This window comes from Dromaius novaehollandiae, chromosome 3 (genome assembly GCF_036370855.1).
Source record: "Dromaius novaehollandiae isolate bDroNov1 chromosome 3, bDroNov1.hap1, whole genome shotgun sequence".
In the NCBI taxonomy this organism is placed as follows: domain Eukaryota; kingdom Metazoa; phylum Chordata; class Aves; order Casuariiformes; family Dromaiidae; genus Dromaius; species Dromaius novaehollandiae.
The window spans coordinates 59,643,456-59,660,426 of record NC_088100.1 but is presented as its reverse complement, the minus strand read 5'-3'; the positions used below and the strand labels follow the sequence as shown (position 1 = coordinate 59,660,426).

The 16,971-nt window shown below is 41.3% G+C and overlaps 1 protein-coding gene and 1 long non-coding RNA gene across 6 annotated transcripts in view; one reads left to right on the top strand and one right to left on the bottom strand.

Annotated features, from left to right (window-relative positions):
- LOC112985992 (uncharacterized) overlaps window positions 1-16,971 on the top strand; it is a 44,449-nt gene that overhangs the window by 12,040 nt on the left and 15,438 nt on the right. The gene's annotated exons all lie outside the window — the stretch shown is intronic.
- The window catches only part of RSPO3 (R-spondin 3), a 63,555-nt gene continuing 56,798 nt past the window's right edge, over window positions 10,215-16,971 (bottom strand). For all 5 annotated transcript variants that reach the window (XM_064508956.1, XM_026105009.2, XM_064508953.1 and 2 more), the window contains one exon: window positions 10,215-11,255. In XM_064508956.1, coding sequence (XP_064365026.1) covers window positions 11,062-11,255 — 194 coding nt within the window. In that variant the 3' untranslated portion in view covers window positions 10,215-11,061. The remainder of the gene's footprint in view (window positions 11,256-16,971) is intronic.

Genomic DNA, 16,971 nt, shown 5'->3' with positions numbered 1-16,971 from the left:
CCTCTGACTCTCAGATTCCCAGTTAGCATCCCCTGAACCAGTGGTCCAGATTTTTCTCCGTAAGGATACCTTTGCATGGCTGTATTGGTTATGTAGGTATCACTCCATGGACCAGCTGGCACAGTGTCCCCGTAACACTTTTCTTACCACCCACCTGCCAAGCAAGGCGTTGCCAGGGCAGACAAAGTCTAGTTGGGATATTCCTCAAATATTTTGGTATGTCACATAGGCTCTGTTTGTTACTGGAACCCAAAAAACTATACAGCATCCCCCTGATGGCTGAAAAGTGGTCACGGGTTTTGTTTCGGTTTGTTTTTTTGAGGTAAAAGTGGATTGAAATCACTTCATAATGCTCTTCTTCAGGGTTGCATTTTACTCCCCTTTGGTTGCAGCTGGGAGTCTGAATCACTGTGTCAAACAGAATTGTGGAAAATAGAGTAAAAAGAGTCTAGATGATCTTTCAAGGTCTCTACCACAAAGCAGGCCCTCTAAATTACAGTTGAGTATGTTTATTTATCCATATCCTTACTGTCAGATGTGAAGACCAAGCTCATCATAAATCTTACATTTTATACATGTAATTAAATACAGCATTGAATTTAAAAGGAAGACATTGTTGAGATCATCTGGACACAGTGGCAAATAGTAAAAGTTAGTAAGAAATCCATTGGTAGGTCCTTAGTATCTCTTAAGCTGCCTCCATGGAAAATAAATCTGAGTGAAAACACGCCGTAGCTAAGGAGTTTGCTATGTTATCCAGGATGGCTGACTGCAAAAAGAACTTCGAGTTTTGAAATACAAAACTGCAATGAATTAGAAAAAATACAGAGAGCAACCTTAATTTAACATGGCTGTTACAGATCTTACCCCATTTTTAAGGCTGAAATTGATTGAGCAGTATACTTTCAGGGAGAAGTTGATCCTGAAACAAGTTTTTTAAAGTAAATATTCCTTTACTTTCCAGCCATGTAATCCTAATTCCTTTAGTAGGATCTCTGATCTGCTCAGACCTCCACTCTGAACTGGGCCACTCAGCTTTGAACCTTGCTTTCTGGTAGTGCAGTGAAAAGCCACTCTCCAGGATCTTGGTATTTGGAGGAGAGGTCTTTCTCTATCCCTTTGCATGTCTTTTTTTTGACTTCCAGGTCACAAGATGTGCATGAAATGACACACCTGCTTGGATAGATATAGGTATTGAGGCACTCAGCTAGGGGTTTAATCCCAAAATTTCCACTGCTTTTTAATCCTGACTGCGTTAGGCAGCTCCTTGCCCTGCTTTCTGAGGATCCCTGTAGGGACTTAGCTTTCATGGTGCACTGTGGGGGGGACGAGCTTGGCATTGAAAGGTGCCCCACATGACAGGGGCACAAGGTGTTGGCAGCTGTAATCTAGCCTCCAGGCTATCAAAAAATCCAGAACAGTCCTTCATTTTCACTAATTTTAGATATAATGCGTGTATGTATATCTTAAGATGGCAGAATCAACAGTTCTTAAAATTTCATCTGGCTTCTTGAAGAGCTGCTGGAGCAATGATTTGGGCTCCCTCTGCTGGCTCTTCGCTGTAGCGACCCTCAGGGCTGCATGTGCTGCTGCACACAAGTGTGTGCATAGCAGAGAAGCTGGGCCTGAGTCAGACAGAGTTCCAATGCGTGTATCGCACAAGCTAAGTAGAGATAAGCTGATTCGGCCATTTAAGGGGTCCTCCAAAGAGTGATCTCCTGTTGCCGAACGTGGTGTTTCTAAGAAAAGGGGATAGGTTTGTGTGTGCTGTTTGGGAGGGCCCTCTTCTTCTGAGCAGTGTCTTGCAGGTGCAGTATAAAACTGCAATCCTGGCTGCTAACAGGCATCGCTGATCACATGGTAAGTTTTCAGTATGGAAATAATATTGTCCTACCAAAGATTTAAAAAATCCTAAATCAGTTGTCTGTGCCCTTCCTCTCTCCCCCCACCCCCCAAATCATGAAGCACAATTAAAAATTATAAGTTCAGAAAGTAAAACAAGACACTTAATGAACACCAAAAATAAGGAAGCCTGTTCTCCTTTGGATTCATGTGTTTTGACCCCAGCCCTTCCCTCCCCTCATCCCCCCAGTGACCCTTCCTCTGCTGCATGTTCCCCATAGACACTCTGTATGTGCTGACTGGCAGGCCAGGATGTGTCTGTCAAATGTTTAGCATGCACAAACTTAATTTTCTTGAGGACTTCTTCAAATCATGGTGAAACTGGCCAGGAAGCTGAAAAGTTATTGGGGCAACTAACTGACAGATGGCTATCATGACAGCATACGTTTTGTTCCCTTAAGAAAGGAGGTTATACAAAAGTTACGAGTTTTTTAATTTCTCTTCTGAATTTGGAGGCTTTAATGTTCATTGAGTTACTGGGAAATAGGGTTAATTTTGTTTGGAAAAAAGCAGGAAAAGCTGTGATTCCTATCTAAATATGGATATGGGAGCTAGGAATGCAAGCACTGCGTACTGTGAGAGAGGTTAAAATTATAAACTGGCTACAGATGGTATAGCAGTGAAATTTTAGTGTTACCTACCTAAATTACTGAGTGTGCTTGTCATGTGTTAGATTTTTCACCACTTCCTGCCTTTGGTGAGCGCTGTTGTTTATTATTTTCAAAAAGGAGACAAGTAAGATTTATATATATAAAGAAGGAATATTTAGTTCTTTTTCCTTCAGCTGTCCTCTAAATGATTGCAATTCATGGTCATATCCTCCTCATTCTTGGTGTTGCTGTATATCTGTTATCCTCTTTATAGGTGCAGTTAGATGTGGGAAAATCTTAACAAAACATGGATAGAAAAAACACTAAGAGATAACATAGTCCATCCCTCTAATCTGATGGAGGACCACCTACACCTCTGTTATTTAATAGCTGTTTTTCTAACTTGTGTTTATAGAGTTTTATTGACAGAGGCTCCACAATTTCCTTATGCAGTCATTGCCACTGGCTCACCCAATTTGCCATTAGATACTGTTTCCTAATGTCTCACCTGCATACCTCTTCCTACAGTTTAAAAGCATAATTTCTATCCTGTTCATCTTGTGCCTGATGAACAACCAGTGTTACATACTTGGAGAATGTGAATATGCCATCTTATCTTCTCTTGACTAACACTCCAGATCCCTGAGTCTTTCCTCACAGATCATTCTTCTGGATGTCTGACTGTTCTCGTTGCTCTTATCTGAGCTATTTCCAGTTGGACCGCCTCTTTCTTGAATTGTGGTGCCTTAACAGGACACTGTACTTCAACTGAGACTTTTAGCGGTGCTGAGCAGAACAGAAGTGCTTCACATATCTTGCAGGCTATATCCCTGCTTGTGTGTCCCAGTATGATGTTCTCTTTCTTCCCAACATCATGACACTCTTTCCTCCAGTTCATCTGTGATTTACCGTTGCTGCCTAAGTGGCCTTTTCTCATTCTTCTATGTATTTGGATAGTCCTGCCTGAGTGTAGTGCTCTTCATTCTCCGTTTTGAATTTCATCTTGCTGCTTCACAGAAGCCCATGGGAACCTTCTCAGCCTTTGGTTGGAGACTTTTCACAGACTTGTGCTCAACTGAGCAAAGAGACTGCGTGTGCTTCAGACCAGCCAAACACTGTGGAAGTGGTAAAGTATCCTTGGTATCTTTTCATGGCTTGGCAGCAGAGCTCACACAAGGGAGCATGTGTTTGTGCTGACAGCTTCATGTGGAATTATAAGTCATCGTTATTGCTTACACAAAAAATGGTACGCAAAGGAACATTAACCACAGATCTGTGTGTTACTGTATTAAAAAATTAACTTAAAATATGTTTAAGAAATCAGGCAAGGGTGTCAATGCATCCTCTAAATAAGCCTGTATATCTAGATGCTTTGCACTGCCTGTTGTCTTATAACGTGCAAAGAATGTGCACTTTTCAAATTAATATTGAAATTCCTCATGATACTGTCAACCATTTTTCAAAAAATGGCAGTTATTGCTCTCTCCCAGGGGGAGATAGTTGAAGGATGATGAGGATGTTTTTGCAGCTCCAACTCTTGGTAATAAATAATACAATGCATGCTGCTGTTAGCGTGATTTTTTATGAAGTAACATTTCGGTAAATGCTGGTTACAAACACACTAAGTAGGATTTATAGACCTGAAATTATGACTATCCAGCATTCCTTTCCAATGACTTATTTATTCTCGTAGTCAGAAAACAAAGCTTACTATATTGAAAAATAGCTGATACCTCTTTAATTACAGCTTAGGTACAATGTGGACATTGTGCTTTTTAACCACCTACTGACAGTAACTGAAGTGCAGTGGACCTGCATTTTCTAATGTAAGAAATTGCTCCTAGGATTCTGCAGGACCCATGAGAAAATTGCAAAGAATTCTTGCTTATCCCTGAGCAAGTGTTTTTTAGGTGAATTAAAATTCTAGGTTTTTCTTAAAACTTCATTCTTAAGATCTTAATATAAGATGCCCCCCAATGGTGCACCAGAACCTCAGCTTAAGGTGCCCAGCTGACTTTTAGATACTTACTTTTAATTATCATTCTTTTCTTTCCCCTGGGATTAATTTTGAATATATAAGTCTCAGGGAGCTTTTGCTTAAGAACTTATCTTATGTTGACATTTCTCCATTTTATTAAAAAAAAAAAAAAAAACTAACCAAAACAAGAAATTGATCTCTCAAGTAAAATTTCCACTAGCATGAATATACTTTGTTTTCTTTTCTCTTTCCATTCAAGCAGCAAGCTCAGTGTGTCTAGACTTCAGTAATGCATTAGACACAGCAAACGTAAGGTCATAGGAAAGAGGATATGAGAAAAAAACATAGATGAGAGATGCTAACTACATCATTTTGATGTACTACTGGAGCTCAGATACACCAATGATAAATAAGGTAAAACAGCTCATATAAAGTAGAATATCGTCTTGTATTAAAATCGTCTGGAGTGCTATCAACAAAAGATACTCCAAAGATTTGTGAGGAATGGCTCAGACCCTCACTATTTTCATTAACAATAATGTAACTTCATTAACATTCGGGAAGAATGTTCAGTTATTACAGATCCCATTAGGAAATTAGCTGAGTATCAGTGGGGAGGAGAATGATACAGAAATAACACAGTATATTACAAACATGTAGCAATGGGCCAAGAGGTCAGGCTTTGCTTTTGGGTCTTATTTGGGGAATAACAACAAGTGTCTAAGACGGAATGCTCCCTCCCAGGCTTTCAGGGTGTTTAGAGCTATAATGGTGCCTCATCTGATGTGTTTCCTTTTTTAGAAGAGTGTGATCCAAAACTCCATCTCTCCCAGTCCTTCCTTCCCTGTCCCTCGTGCGCATACACACATACATGCACATGGGGTTTCCAAATCACGTGCAGTTGTATTCTTAGCAGAACTGAGTTGGTTATTCAACATATGGCTCATCTACTGAACAGAAGGTGTCAGGGATGGGGCTAATGGATAGAAATGTTTCTTTGGAAAGAATTAGCTAGAATCTGGAAAAAATGCAAGCTCATCACACTCGGGGAATAGTCACACACAGTTTTGCTCTTGAGGGGAAGGGAGACACTGGAAAAGCAGTAATATCTCAGATACTGTTAGTGAATAGCTTGACGGGAAGACACAAGGCATCTGACACAGGCATCATTACCAAACGTAACAGAATTGTGCACTTCAGCCGCTGTTCAAGTAATCTCCTGGTTTAAAAACAAATTGAATGACAGGCTGTTGCCCAGTTCTTGGATCTCTTGTTGGCAGAATGATTATCACCTTCATTATCACCTAGCAGAGAGATGTGAAGGAATAAAATAGGTGTGTACACAATGTTCGCATGCAGCAGTGTTCTGCTGGGAAGGCAAACTGATTAATATGTACTGGTGTTTCTCAAAGGCAAATGCAATTAACATTCTATATCTGAAAAAAACAGGCCTAATTCCACTAGGAATATAAGAGCTAAATTAGGAGAGAAAGATGTAAGGGAGAGACAGCTTAATGTGATGGTGAACAAACTTGCTGACTTAACTCTTGTTTAAATGATGCCAGTTTATCACAAAATAGCAGGAACGATCTAATCCCCCTTTAACAAGAGGCCATATAGGAGAATTGTTTGAAGATGTGTAGCTGCAGAGTACACTTGCTGCATAAAAATGCAAGCTCTCTACTGTGTAAGCTTTGTGCTAAGTAATGACAGTGAAGTAGCAGATCTGAGCCTGAAAATGTGACAGTACCACCCAAGCTTTCCCTGTTGCATTTAAGCCAGCCTGAAACTACAGTTTTAATTGTTGCTTGCAGAATATCACTGTAAAGAGTGACTCCCATAATCAGCTGTCAGCTCATGCTATGCAGATATTTTTTAATCTGTGCGATTTCATGTGAACCGTGCAAACAAAACCTGGTGCCATCTCTAAAAATAACACCAGTGCATAGCAATTAAGTACACGAGTCATTGTACATTCATGCTGTATCATGAAGTTAAGCCTTCAAAAGGTTTGAGAACCTAAAACCGCAGAAACAAGACTGGCTAAAATCAATGGCATTGTGACTCATGAGGGCTACAGAGGAATACTTCTGAATTAACAATATTCATGCGCTGGTTTCCCATTAGCGTATCAACCACAAGTATCCAGAGGCAGCTGGTAGAGGGTATGACCCAAGACTTCATTGTGAGGGATGACTGATTCCTTGCTACTGATGGAACAGGCAGACTTTCTACTGCCACTTTGCTACAGCATATATCAAAATCTGGCTAAGTGTTGTGTCATTTGTTTAGTGTATAGATCAGCCTGGCAACTCTATTTGCTATGGCGGTGGCTCTGAATAGCTTGATCAAGGGTTTGTTCAGCAGTCAGAGCTTCAACTGTTTATGATACCTTAATGGTGGATTCCCTTATCCAGGTCTTCACTAACATAGGTCCACGTGAGAGGGTCATTTACAGGTTAGATAAATGTGAAATTCTGTTATCTGGGCCACAGCACTTGCCTCTTTGCATTTTTCTGCCTCCTTGTTACTGGTTATAATTCCCTGAATAACTTAACTGTCAGAAATAGCACCTCATTTGTGTATATTTACTAAACATAACTTAGTATATTATTTCCAGAATTATCCTGTAATATTTAACACACTGTGAATTAGTCTGACAATTAACGCCTGTTTAACTTAGCTCCTATTTTGAAAAAAGTTGTTTGTAGCCATTTTTAGGGTGCTACCCTGAAAATTACTTGACTCTAAAAGATTTGAGGTATTTTGTAACTGGGGAACAATCATCAGTAAGGGAGTTTCACACAGATTTATCCTCAGTTACTTGCAGTACTTAGATCTTCTCCAGTAAGGTTGTGTGACTCACCACTAGATCTTATTAAACTTGTAACATCATTGACTCCCATTTTACATATTTATTGCTTGATGGGCAGTAAGTGTCATTGCAGTGTATTTGACCTATGAAGATCCATATTTTTCTTTAGTTTCTTGGGAGTCCAATGGAGTAGTTTACCTACAATCAGTGTAGTCTACTTTCAGTGCCAGGACTGGAGATACTTTTAGCTGCCCAGATGAATTCGGTGTACATTTTACTGCTTTACCATGGCTACAAGAAATATTATCAAATATTATCCTGTGTAGGAGGGAATAACATGACAGCAGCTTCCTTGATCATTTCCAGGAAAAGTTGTATCATGGTTTTCAGGTGCTACTGCTATGAGTTATAATTGCTGCAAGCCAAATTCCTTTTACATTTTTATCCCTTGCTGAAAGGTTGTAGTATTCCAAGTCCTGTTTTGGTAAGACAAACCATCTTTCTTGTCACTACCAGTTGCATAAGAAGGGAGAGGCACGCTGAAGTTTGTAATAAAGGTTTATATGACAGTGTATAACAAAGCTCCCATTTGTTTCCTGAATTCGCTTGTTTTCCCTTCACCCTCTTCTTTCAGTTCGTTGCTTTTGAGATACTACTTTTCCAGCGTTCTGTTTTTGCCAGATAAATGGCATTACCTTGGCTCCTCCAAACAATGTAGCAGGGAGTTACTGACATCAGGGAGATTCTTGGTTTAGCTCCTTGTTTTGCTCTGTTTCCTCTTTATAATTCCCCTCTGAATGCTCTTGTTTACTTTTGTAGATTTTTTTTGTGCTATTATCAAGAGCCACTCTCCCATCTGTAACCTCCTTGCCATTTAATTTCTATTTTTAATTAAGAAAGAGAAAAGACACAATCCTACTGGTCATTAAGAATTGCATCCAGTGCAGACAAAGCTCTCCCTGGGTTCAGTTATACATATGGTCCAACTGGTGGTCTAATTTGCTGTGAATCCAGCTAGGGCCAATATCCAGGAGGAATAGCTGTTTGAGAAGTAAATTCTTCCTGAGCGGCTGAATATCCCCTTCTGCCCACCAGAACCCCAGAGATGGGTTACTGCAGCTGCGGGAGAGAGTTTGTAGCACTGAATGACGCTCTCTTAAGGTGCCAACTCCTCCCAGCACAGAACCGCCACTTGCACTTACTTCATCTTTTGGTGGCAACACCTGAGTCGGGCAGCAGCAGGATTTTCCCTTTCCCCTCTCTGCCTCCCCTCAACATCACCTGGAACCTCAGGGCTGAGCCTGTGTCTTATGTCCTCCGTGTCTCTGACATGATGGTTGCTGCCAGGAGGGAAGGTGCTGGTGGAGGAAGATAACTGCTGCTGCTTGCGGAAGGTAGTGGAGACAAATGAGTTCACTGTGGAGGAGGGTGTAGATAATTTGCTTGAATGGGGATGGCGAAGCCCCAGATAGCCACCCCCACTCAAGTTTCCCACTGCTAGGTACCTCTTACAGGCATTCAGCACACCCCCCTTTTCTCTCTCATCTATTCAGATGCCACTGTATGTGATGAGTACTGCATGTGCATGACACTCATCTCTGTAAAATTCAGCCTTTAGCATTTTGCCAAAATACAACACATGCACTTTGGGACTGATTATACAAAGTTTTGACTAATTGTCTTGAAAGGTGGAGCCAAGCACCATAGGAACCTTGAACACCCATGTTATTAGATTATTATATCCGTACACATATCATTAAAAGACAAAGTTCTTACAAAGATAGAAGGTATTTAAGGAATCCCACAAAGATGTAGGAAACCATCCTGCATCACCAACTAGATGAGTCAGATCTTCCTCCAAAAGTCACAGAAGCCTGTCCCTCAGGCTTTAGTGTTGGGTGGACTCTTTTTTAAGGTCCAAGATAGACTGTCTAGTCAAAAGCATTGTGAGAATCCAAAGTTGGGAATAGGGATAGGAGCTGGCTAGGAACACTTGCCTGTCACAAAATCTGGACCATGTGGCACGCTAGGCAGGCTCTTATTCCCTACAAAATCTACACAGGAAATGCTTTGGCGAGTCAGATAATAAGCCAGAAATGTGGACGTTTGCCTCAAACAGTGGTAAAATGAAGACCCAAATCCCTGCTCTGAGTGGTCCAAATGTTCACCTTTACTGTGGAGCTGTCTTGGCCCCCTCAGCCTGTGTTTATATTGTCCATATGGAGCACAGCCTATCCCAAAGTACCCTCTAGCCTAGATATCCTCTGGGAGGGAGCTAAATTCCCATGGCAGGAGCTATTTGAGTCTCTCCAGATGGGAACAAACTAAAATCTGTGCAGTTTGGACAACAGAGGGACAAGAGCCTTAAAGCCTGCTATCAGCAAGTAAAGCTGATAACATAGACATGTCCTTAAATCTGTTTTTCAGCAAAGAGTAGCAAAAGGTCTCCATTTTATCCTGATGTGACATAGCAACAAATGGCATGTCTATGTCATAGCATAAATGTAACACATCAAATGGCAACGAAGCAAATGCTATGAGTTGATTTCTCAGCATTTTTCTGCAAAGGTGAAATCCATTTCTGAGCAGAGGCAGCATATATCTTAGCCTTTGCATCACTTGTGGGTCACTAAAATAGATATAATGGTGCCGGAGTTTTTTTCATGACTTCTGAAGAGTGGGAATTTTCATCTCTACTGTGTCAGAGAGAAGTACTAGGACAAGAATTTAAATAAAGTTGGACAAAAGTTTATAAATTCTACTCATGAATAGATTTATTAATGTGAATTCTCTTTCACTAGATACACATTGTGAATGAAATAATTGTGTCTGTTTCTCTCTGTAGTGTTTGGGAAGCTGGTAAAAATAGTGTTTTTTCTCCCACTAAAAAAAATGAAAAAGAAACCATGGCCAAAAAACACATGCATGGTCTTTTTTCTGTTTTTTATTAACTCAACATTGTCTCCTACAAATACGATTTGTCATTCACCAGAAGATTTGAAATGTAGACTTAAGTTACACATAGGTATAAAAAACATAGAACAGCACACACTGTACCACTGTTTAGACCAGAAAATATTGTCCCACAGATAAGAGCGTATACAAGCTCAGCACCATCACTCTTTCTACCTCGGGGATTCAGTCTTGAAAGCTGCAGATGTTTCTGCTTCTTTTCGCTCAGCTTTTGAAGCCCTGCAGGCTTTCCCCAGGTGTTTCTCACCCAAGTCTGGAACATGGACCAGGGAGCCACAGGGCAATTCCATTCTGCTTCACCACAGGTTGTAAAACCTTGGATTCCTACTGGCTCTTGAGAAATGTTTTCCTCCTTCTCTTAGTATTTATGTACAATATATGAAGGGATGCTGTGTCTTTGATTTAGACATATCTCTTGCCTCATACTTAAACAATAGCTTGAAAAATATTTTACAAAGAAAAGGAACATTGTTCATCTGAATGTCATTCATTATTATATTGCTATATTTTATACCCTATTATTAATATATACAAAATTTCTTAATTGCCTTTTACAGATGCATGGAAGCATATAATATAACAGTTTTAAAGTATCCCATTTTTAGATTTTTTTTCTTGGCTCATGTCAATCTCTTTAATAAACTATGGTTGCTTGGAGAATATAGGAAGTATATGGAATGTTGTTTAAAGTTTACTAATAACTGGTAGCATTGTCCATTTGCGGCCTGAATGGTTGGAGCACCTGTCAGGGCGATCTGGTAGAGATAGCAGCATCATAAGACTCAAACAATCATGAAAGGTTGTTAATGTGCAGTGTCGATGGGTGCCACGTTTGGTTCTTTATTTGGGGCTTTTCTTTTCTTCGGCTGCGTTTTGTTTTTGTTTTCCCTCTGTTCTCGGTTTTGTCTTCGGGCTGCTCGCCCTTTGTTTTCCTGTTTTGTCTCCTTACTTTCTTCTTTGTTGGACTTTTTTCTTTTCTCCTCCCTATTTTTTTTCCCTGAAATAAAAATGGTGGCACGTTAGAAGATGTTGCTCAGGCTGTTGAAATGGTACACTCTCTTGCTTTGCCGCAGCCTGTAAAACCTGCCCTGGATTCTGTTAGAAACCAAACACTAGTACTAATGTTTGGTAGTGTCCAACTCTTCATCAGACTGCTAAATATGGCCACTGGACTAGCACCTCGTCCGTCTGACTCTAAGCAAATAGCTAACATCTCCCTGGGCAGTCTTGGTGTTTTGGAGCTGGTATAAATATCTCACACACACCACAGCCAGGGGCACAGCTGCATGTGCTCCACCAAAACACAGCTGGTTTGGGGATTTCTTTGGCCTAAGCCACATAGCTTTAACTATCAACTGCTCTAACTTTAACTTGGGCCAGGAGCCAGAGCAAATGATGTGAGAGTATGGGAAGAAATTAGCCCTCTTGTTACTCCTCTATCACTGCTGATGCTCAGCATCTAAGTCTTTTAAAATTCCCCCTTCCTTCTCTTAACACCCACCCCACCCATGCCCCTGAGGATTTGGGGCATTGCGCGTTAATTCCATCACAAAGGGCCAACTCCAACACAGGTGTGGGACCCTCATCAAAATAAAAAGTGGTGTTCCAAATCTCAAGTCAGGCTATAAATCCATCATTACAAAACTAGATATTCAAGCTTTTTTCTTTGTTGCCTTATGTACTTCTTAGAGGAGCATATGGAGGATTTCATTACTGCTGTGGACCTCTCCGGTAAAGCTTCTTGTCCCTTCAGAACATGAAAACTTTGCATATTGGCTGTGGATGGTATTTGTAAAGTGCATTCTTGCTTCCATTTCTTCCATTCACATTAGAAACAGATGCAGATATGACATATTGACTCAAATGTGTATATATGCCCAAGCCTAAAACAGATTTGACTTTTTCTTTGTGGAGCTGGTTCATCTACTGAACCGAATGGCTGAAATTCACCTTTGTATAGAAGAGTCCCAGTGATGTCTTGAATAGCAACTTTGCTTGAGGCTTACATAATACAGTGTCACACTGACCTGTAGTGTTCATAATGCTCTCAAATGGGGAGATTTCTGGGCAAGTATCTGGCCAAACTGTTTTATGATATCATGGTAACATCACTACTGAAAATAAACTATCCCTGTTTATTACAGTAAAAGCACTTTTTGCTGATAAATACCAGCAGAAATCATCCAGTCTTTCCTGGACTGTTGAGTGACAATAAATTTTGGTGTTTTGGGGTGCTGAATGCAGGGAGCTATGGCCATTCTAGAGTCAAAACCAGGGCTGGCAGTTTTTGAAAGCTTGATGGGCTCTGTGGGAGTAGGTAACAGGGCAAGTAGGGGCAGGAGCAGTGGCTTCGCTCCAAGAACAAAGTAGGTCCGATAGAGAGAGATTCAGAGGAGGTGAAGAAAGGAGGAAAAGCAAGAGGTAAGACTAAGAAGTGGGGATATGCTGTATCCTCTTCTTGTTGTGTAGATCTGCAGCTTATTTTACAGCTTCTCCATTCCTGACCATCTCTGCCTGAGAATGGAGAGCAGGGGAAAGTTTAGATACACTCATTAAGCCAAGTAGGGACAAACACATGACTGTCTCATCTGTTGCTTCTGAGACATGCAGTAAAGTTTGAAATGTAAAGTGGCTCCTGGACTTTTAGGTAACCAGTCAGAGATGATTCCAATATAGCTCCAATATACCAGCCCAGATAGCTACAGAATCACCCTCTAAATTTGACAATGCCATCTAAGATGGAAAGGAGTGAGCAGGGGAGACCTGCAGAATGGGCATGCCAGGCTCAGCGAGAGCTAACACCACTGGGAAAACTAGGAGAGTTCTGCTCAGAAGTGGGCACGTGTCTTATCTAATTTTAATGCTACATCTTGCTAATAGATAATATGCATCCAAACTCCAATGACAGCATGGAATTTTATTCCAATGGTTTGTAAATAAGGTTGGCCCCAAAAGAAATGCTATTTGGATGGTCACCATCCAGGTATACAGGGTTTGACATTGCTCACTTGGTCATTGCCCAAAATCCTTTGGCTGTGACTTCTCAACCACAATACTTTGGGCATGTTGGAAAGATACCTAATGGTTTCCTTTTCGGTCATGGATCAAGATGTATGTATTCATATATCTGTGTATGAATATATGCAGAATACACATGACTATGTGTCTGTAAGTTTCGAGAGAGACTTGACATCTAGCTAGTGACTTATCTAGGCATAGCTCTTTTCATCAGACTGGTGTCATTATAAAGGATGAGCAAAAATAATTTCTGGAAGTGCTTAAAACTCAGTCCCTCTTCTCTTCTGCTCGAGACCTGAGACTCTGTTGTTAGGTGTGCTCTGAAGCTGGCTAGTTTGGAGTCCTCTGTGCAATGTTATACATGGGTTACAACACATTCATGCTGCTCCTGTTTGTGAGTGGATCTGTGCACTAGACCTGTGTTGTTCTGGTGATGCAGTAAAGCACAGACAGCATGGAAAGGTCATCTTTGTTCATGCTGGTTGTTTAGTTCCTTTCACCACTAAAAAAAGTGAGAGTTTTTATATGACCGTGTAATGTTACTTCCAGTCTGTCCTTGGTTCAGTTTGGAACTGAGGGAAGAGTCTACCAGCAATTCAAGTTTGCTTGGGGTGCAGCTTGAGCAGGAATCTTGTGTGCCTATCTCTTTCTGCTCATATCCTTGCTCTCTTCTTCCCTGATATTTGTTCCTGAATATTTTTTTTTCTTCCTAACACTTGCCGAACCGCACTTCTGAAGAGCACATTGAACTGCAGTCCAGAAGTGGTGGGATTTCTGTGGAACCATGGCTATCTGTAAATGGCAAGTGGTAAATATGGCATAGACTGTTATAAGTTTATGTTTGAACTACTTTGCACCTGAAGAAGAAAAGGCAAGGTAAGAATTGAAGTTGAAGCTGATCAAAGGAATAAACATGATGCAATAATGAAACTTAGAAGAAAATATTCTCAGGAAATTTCAGTTTCTCCCATGAAGAATTTTGTTGTTAGGAAACCCCTCTGTGTTTGTGTATGTAACATTATATGTATATGTATGTATATAAAATGCCTTTTCATGTGGCTGTATTATATTTAAATACAAACCTCCCTTTAAAAATTTGGAAATTCTTTTAGAATTAAATTATGTGTTTAGAATGATTCTCAAGTTATAAAGACATTCTAGTGGGAAAAATAATGAGAAGGAAGGGGAGTCCATCGCTATCTACCTGTGTAAAAATGTGGGGCAGAGCTCACATAAGACACGCTTAAGGAAAAAAAAAAATCCTTAGGTGAGGCAGGGAAAACTTTTGTTTTCCCGAGGTGCTGCCGGCTAGTGTCACATTCAGAGCTGAGCTTCGGTACTCAGGGAAGAGCCACCTTTCAGGCTTCTCAAATTGGGGTCACTCCCCCGGCGGACAGGGGCCGGGGAGGCGGGTCCCTGGGGCCGGGAGCGCCGCCGGCCCGGAGCCGCGGCCGCCGCCCGGAGCCGCCCGCGCGGGGGCGCCCGCGGGCCGCGCCGGTCCCCGCCGGGGCGCCGCAGCCCCGCGCCGCTCAGTGGCGCTGCCGCGAAGGAGCCCGAGCCGCGGTGGGAGGAGGAGCGGCGAGCGGCTGCCTTGCAGGGAGCGATCCCTGCAAAGCGGGGCTGCGACAAACGGTGCAGCCTGCCCGGAGGAGCTTTCCTTCTCTCTGGCCTTAAATTATTTTTGAGGGTTTAGCAGTGAGTGCTTGCAGTCCGATTCCTTTCCTCCACTTTTTCTGTACGGTTAGATTTCCTTTTTTGTTTTATACCATGCACACAATGGACCTATTTCAGTGTGCCAGGAAGAGGCTATAAAAAAGGCAATGCATTGTGCCGCGACATAGGACTATCACTGCTTCCTGGAGGGTTACAGAAGTCTCCTTCAGCGATGCACCAGCACAACATAGCTTATTTCTTCTTATGAATATAATAAACACTTTTAAAATTTTAAAATAACAAGAGTAAATCATTGCAAATAGGAGATAGTCATTTTCCAAGAGAACATTTTGCAAGAGAACATTTTGCTTATGAAAATGCGGATTGATCAGTTTCAAATAGTTCCACTGAGTAATTATTTGGAATTAAAATAGATTTTATTTCAGAACAGAAAGTTCATGCAGGCAACAGTACTAGAAGATGTAGTCTACAGGCATTTTCCAGTCAATTTTCTTGTAGATAGGGGATACTTTACTACTTGTAAGAATAACAACTTTTTATATTGAAGAAAACCTACAGACAAGCTATAATTTTGAGAAGTGCAGTAGTTCAAATTGAATTCAGATGTTGAAATTAATTCAGAGAACTGTATAATTACATGTCAGATCAGCTTAAAGGCGCTGAGTTCTTGTTAACCTAATTTATAGCCCATGGTCTAAGAAATCCCTGTGTTTGCATTTATGTAATCCACGTTTGAATACATCTTTATATATGTAAACTAGAGTATTTTAGAGAGCCCTTTGCATTATCATGTCAGATGTGGTGCTCCCATTACACATACAGCCATATTTTATGCAGCAGAGGAAGGAAAGGGTGGTCATGGCATGGGAGAATTTGATGCTTAAAGAGTATCATGTGAGACAGTGTTAAATACTGAAAAAATCATGGTTGACATGAATTGACCACTGCACATTCTAAAATTCATCTACTTTAGGCACTGTCACTTAGTCCCACCCTATTATATTCAGCTATAATGACTACAGGCAGCTCAGAGCAGCATATCTGTTCGCTTTTCCCTTCCATGTGCATGTAAACCCCTAATCACCATAGAAGGCCATAGCACTGGATTGTGCAAACTGCTTTGCTTTGGTGGGGGCTGTCACAAGATGGGTCTGACAGAAACCCGCCAGTGGTGAGAATTTGGCCTCAAGCATTTGGGATGATTGTACTTCTGCTGGAGGGATCATTCCCATGAAGAAATTTGCTCTGGGAGAACAGAAGGGGCAAGAGGAGCCACTGAACTGCTGCTGCCAGGATTGCAGGCACCTACGTAATAGGCCTCTATCTGGAAGAGTCCCGGCATTTCTACTGTGTGTCACCACGGACCACAAAATCCTCCCCACTACATTGTAGTAAACTGAAGACCTATAATAAAAGACCGCAAGCCAGAACTGTAACGTGCCATAGTGTTCTTTCACACTCCTCACAGCCTCAGCTGACCCCTGAGAGCTTTCACTACTGCTGAGACACTGTCGGCACCAGGGCTCAGAGGAGGCCGTGAGGTGTGTGGACAAAACATTGGGACTTAACGCCACCACTCAGTGTCCCCACTTCTTCCCACCTTTGCTCTCCACCGCTTTCTCAGAGACTTCTTTTAGTCCTCTTAGAGTTGTTGCCCCTTCCTTATGATACTGTCTGGAGAATAACAGCATGATGACCTAGAAGAACCTGTGCCAAGTGAAGATACCAGCAAGAGGGGCATGCCACATGCTCCAAAGTCACTTACTACTGCTCTGCCTATAATCCAATCATATCTTATTATTCAAATAGGTAGATTGCTCTCATTTCCAAGAAACATGACCTTTTTTCTTTTCTGGAGCACAAGCAGTGACATGTACTCACACCACTTGGCAAGATAACAAGCCTCAGGACCCCCAACAGTCCAGTGATGTAAAGGACATTGTCCTTTCATTCGCAAGCCATTAGCAACTGATTCATCTGGTAAGGCTTTTTGAAGTTTCAACAGCATAGCTTTCTTATCA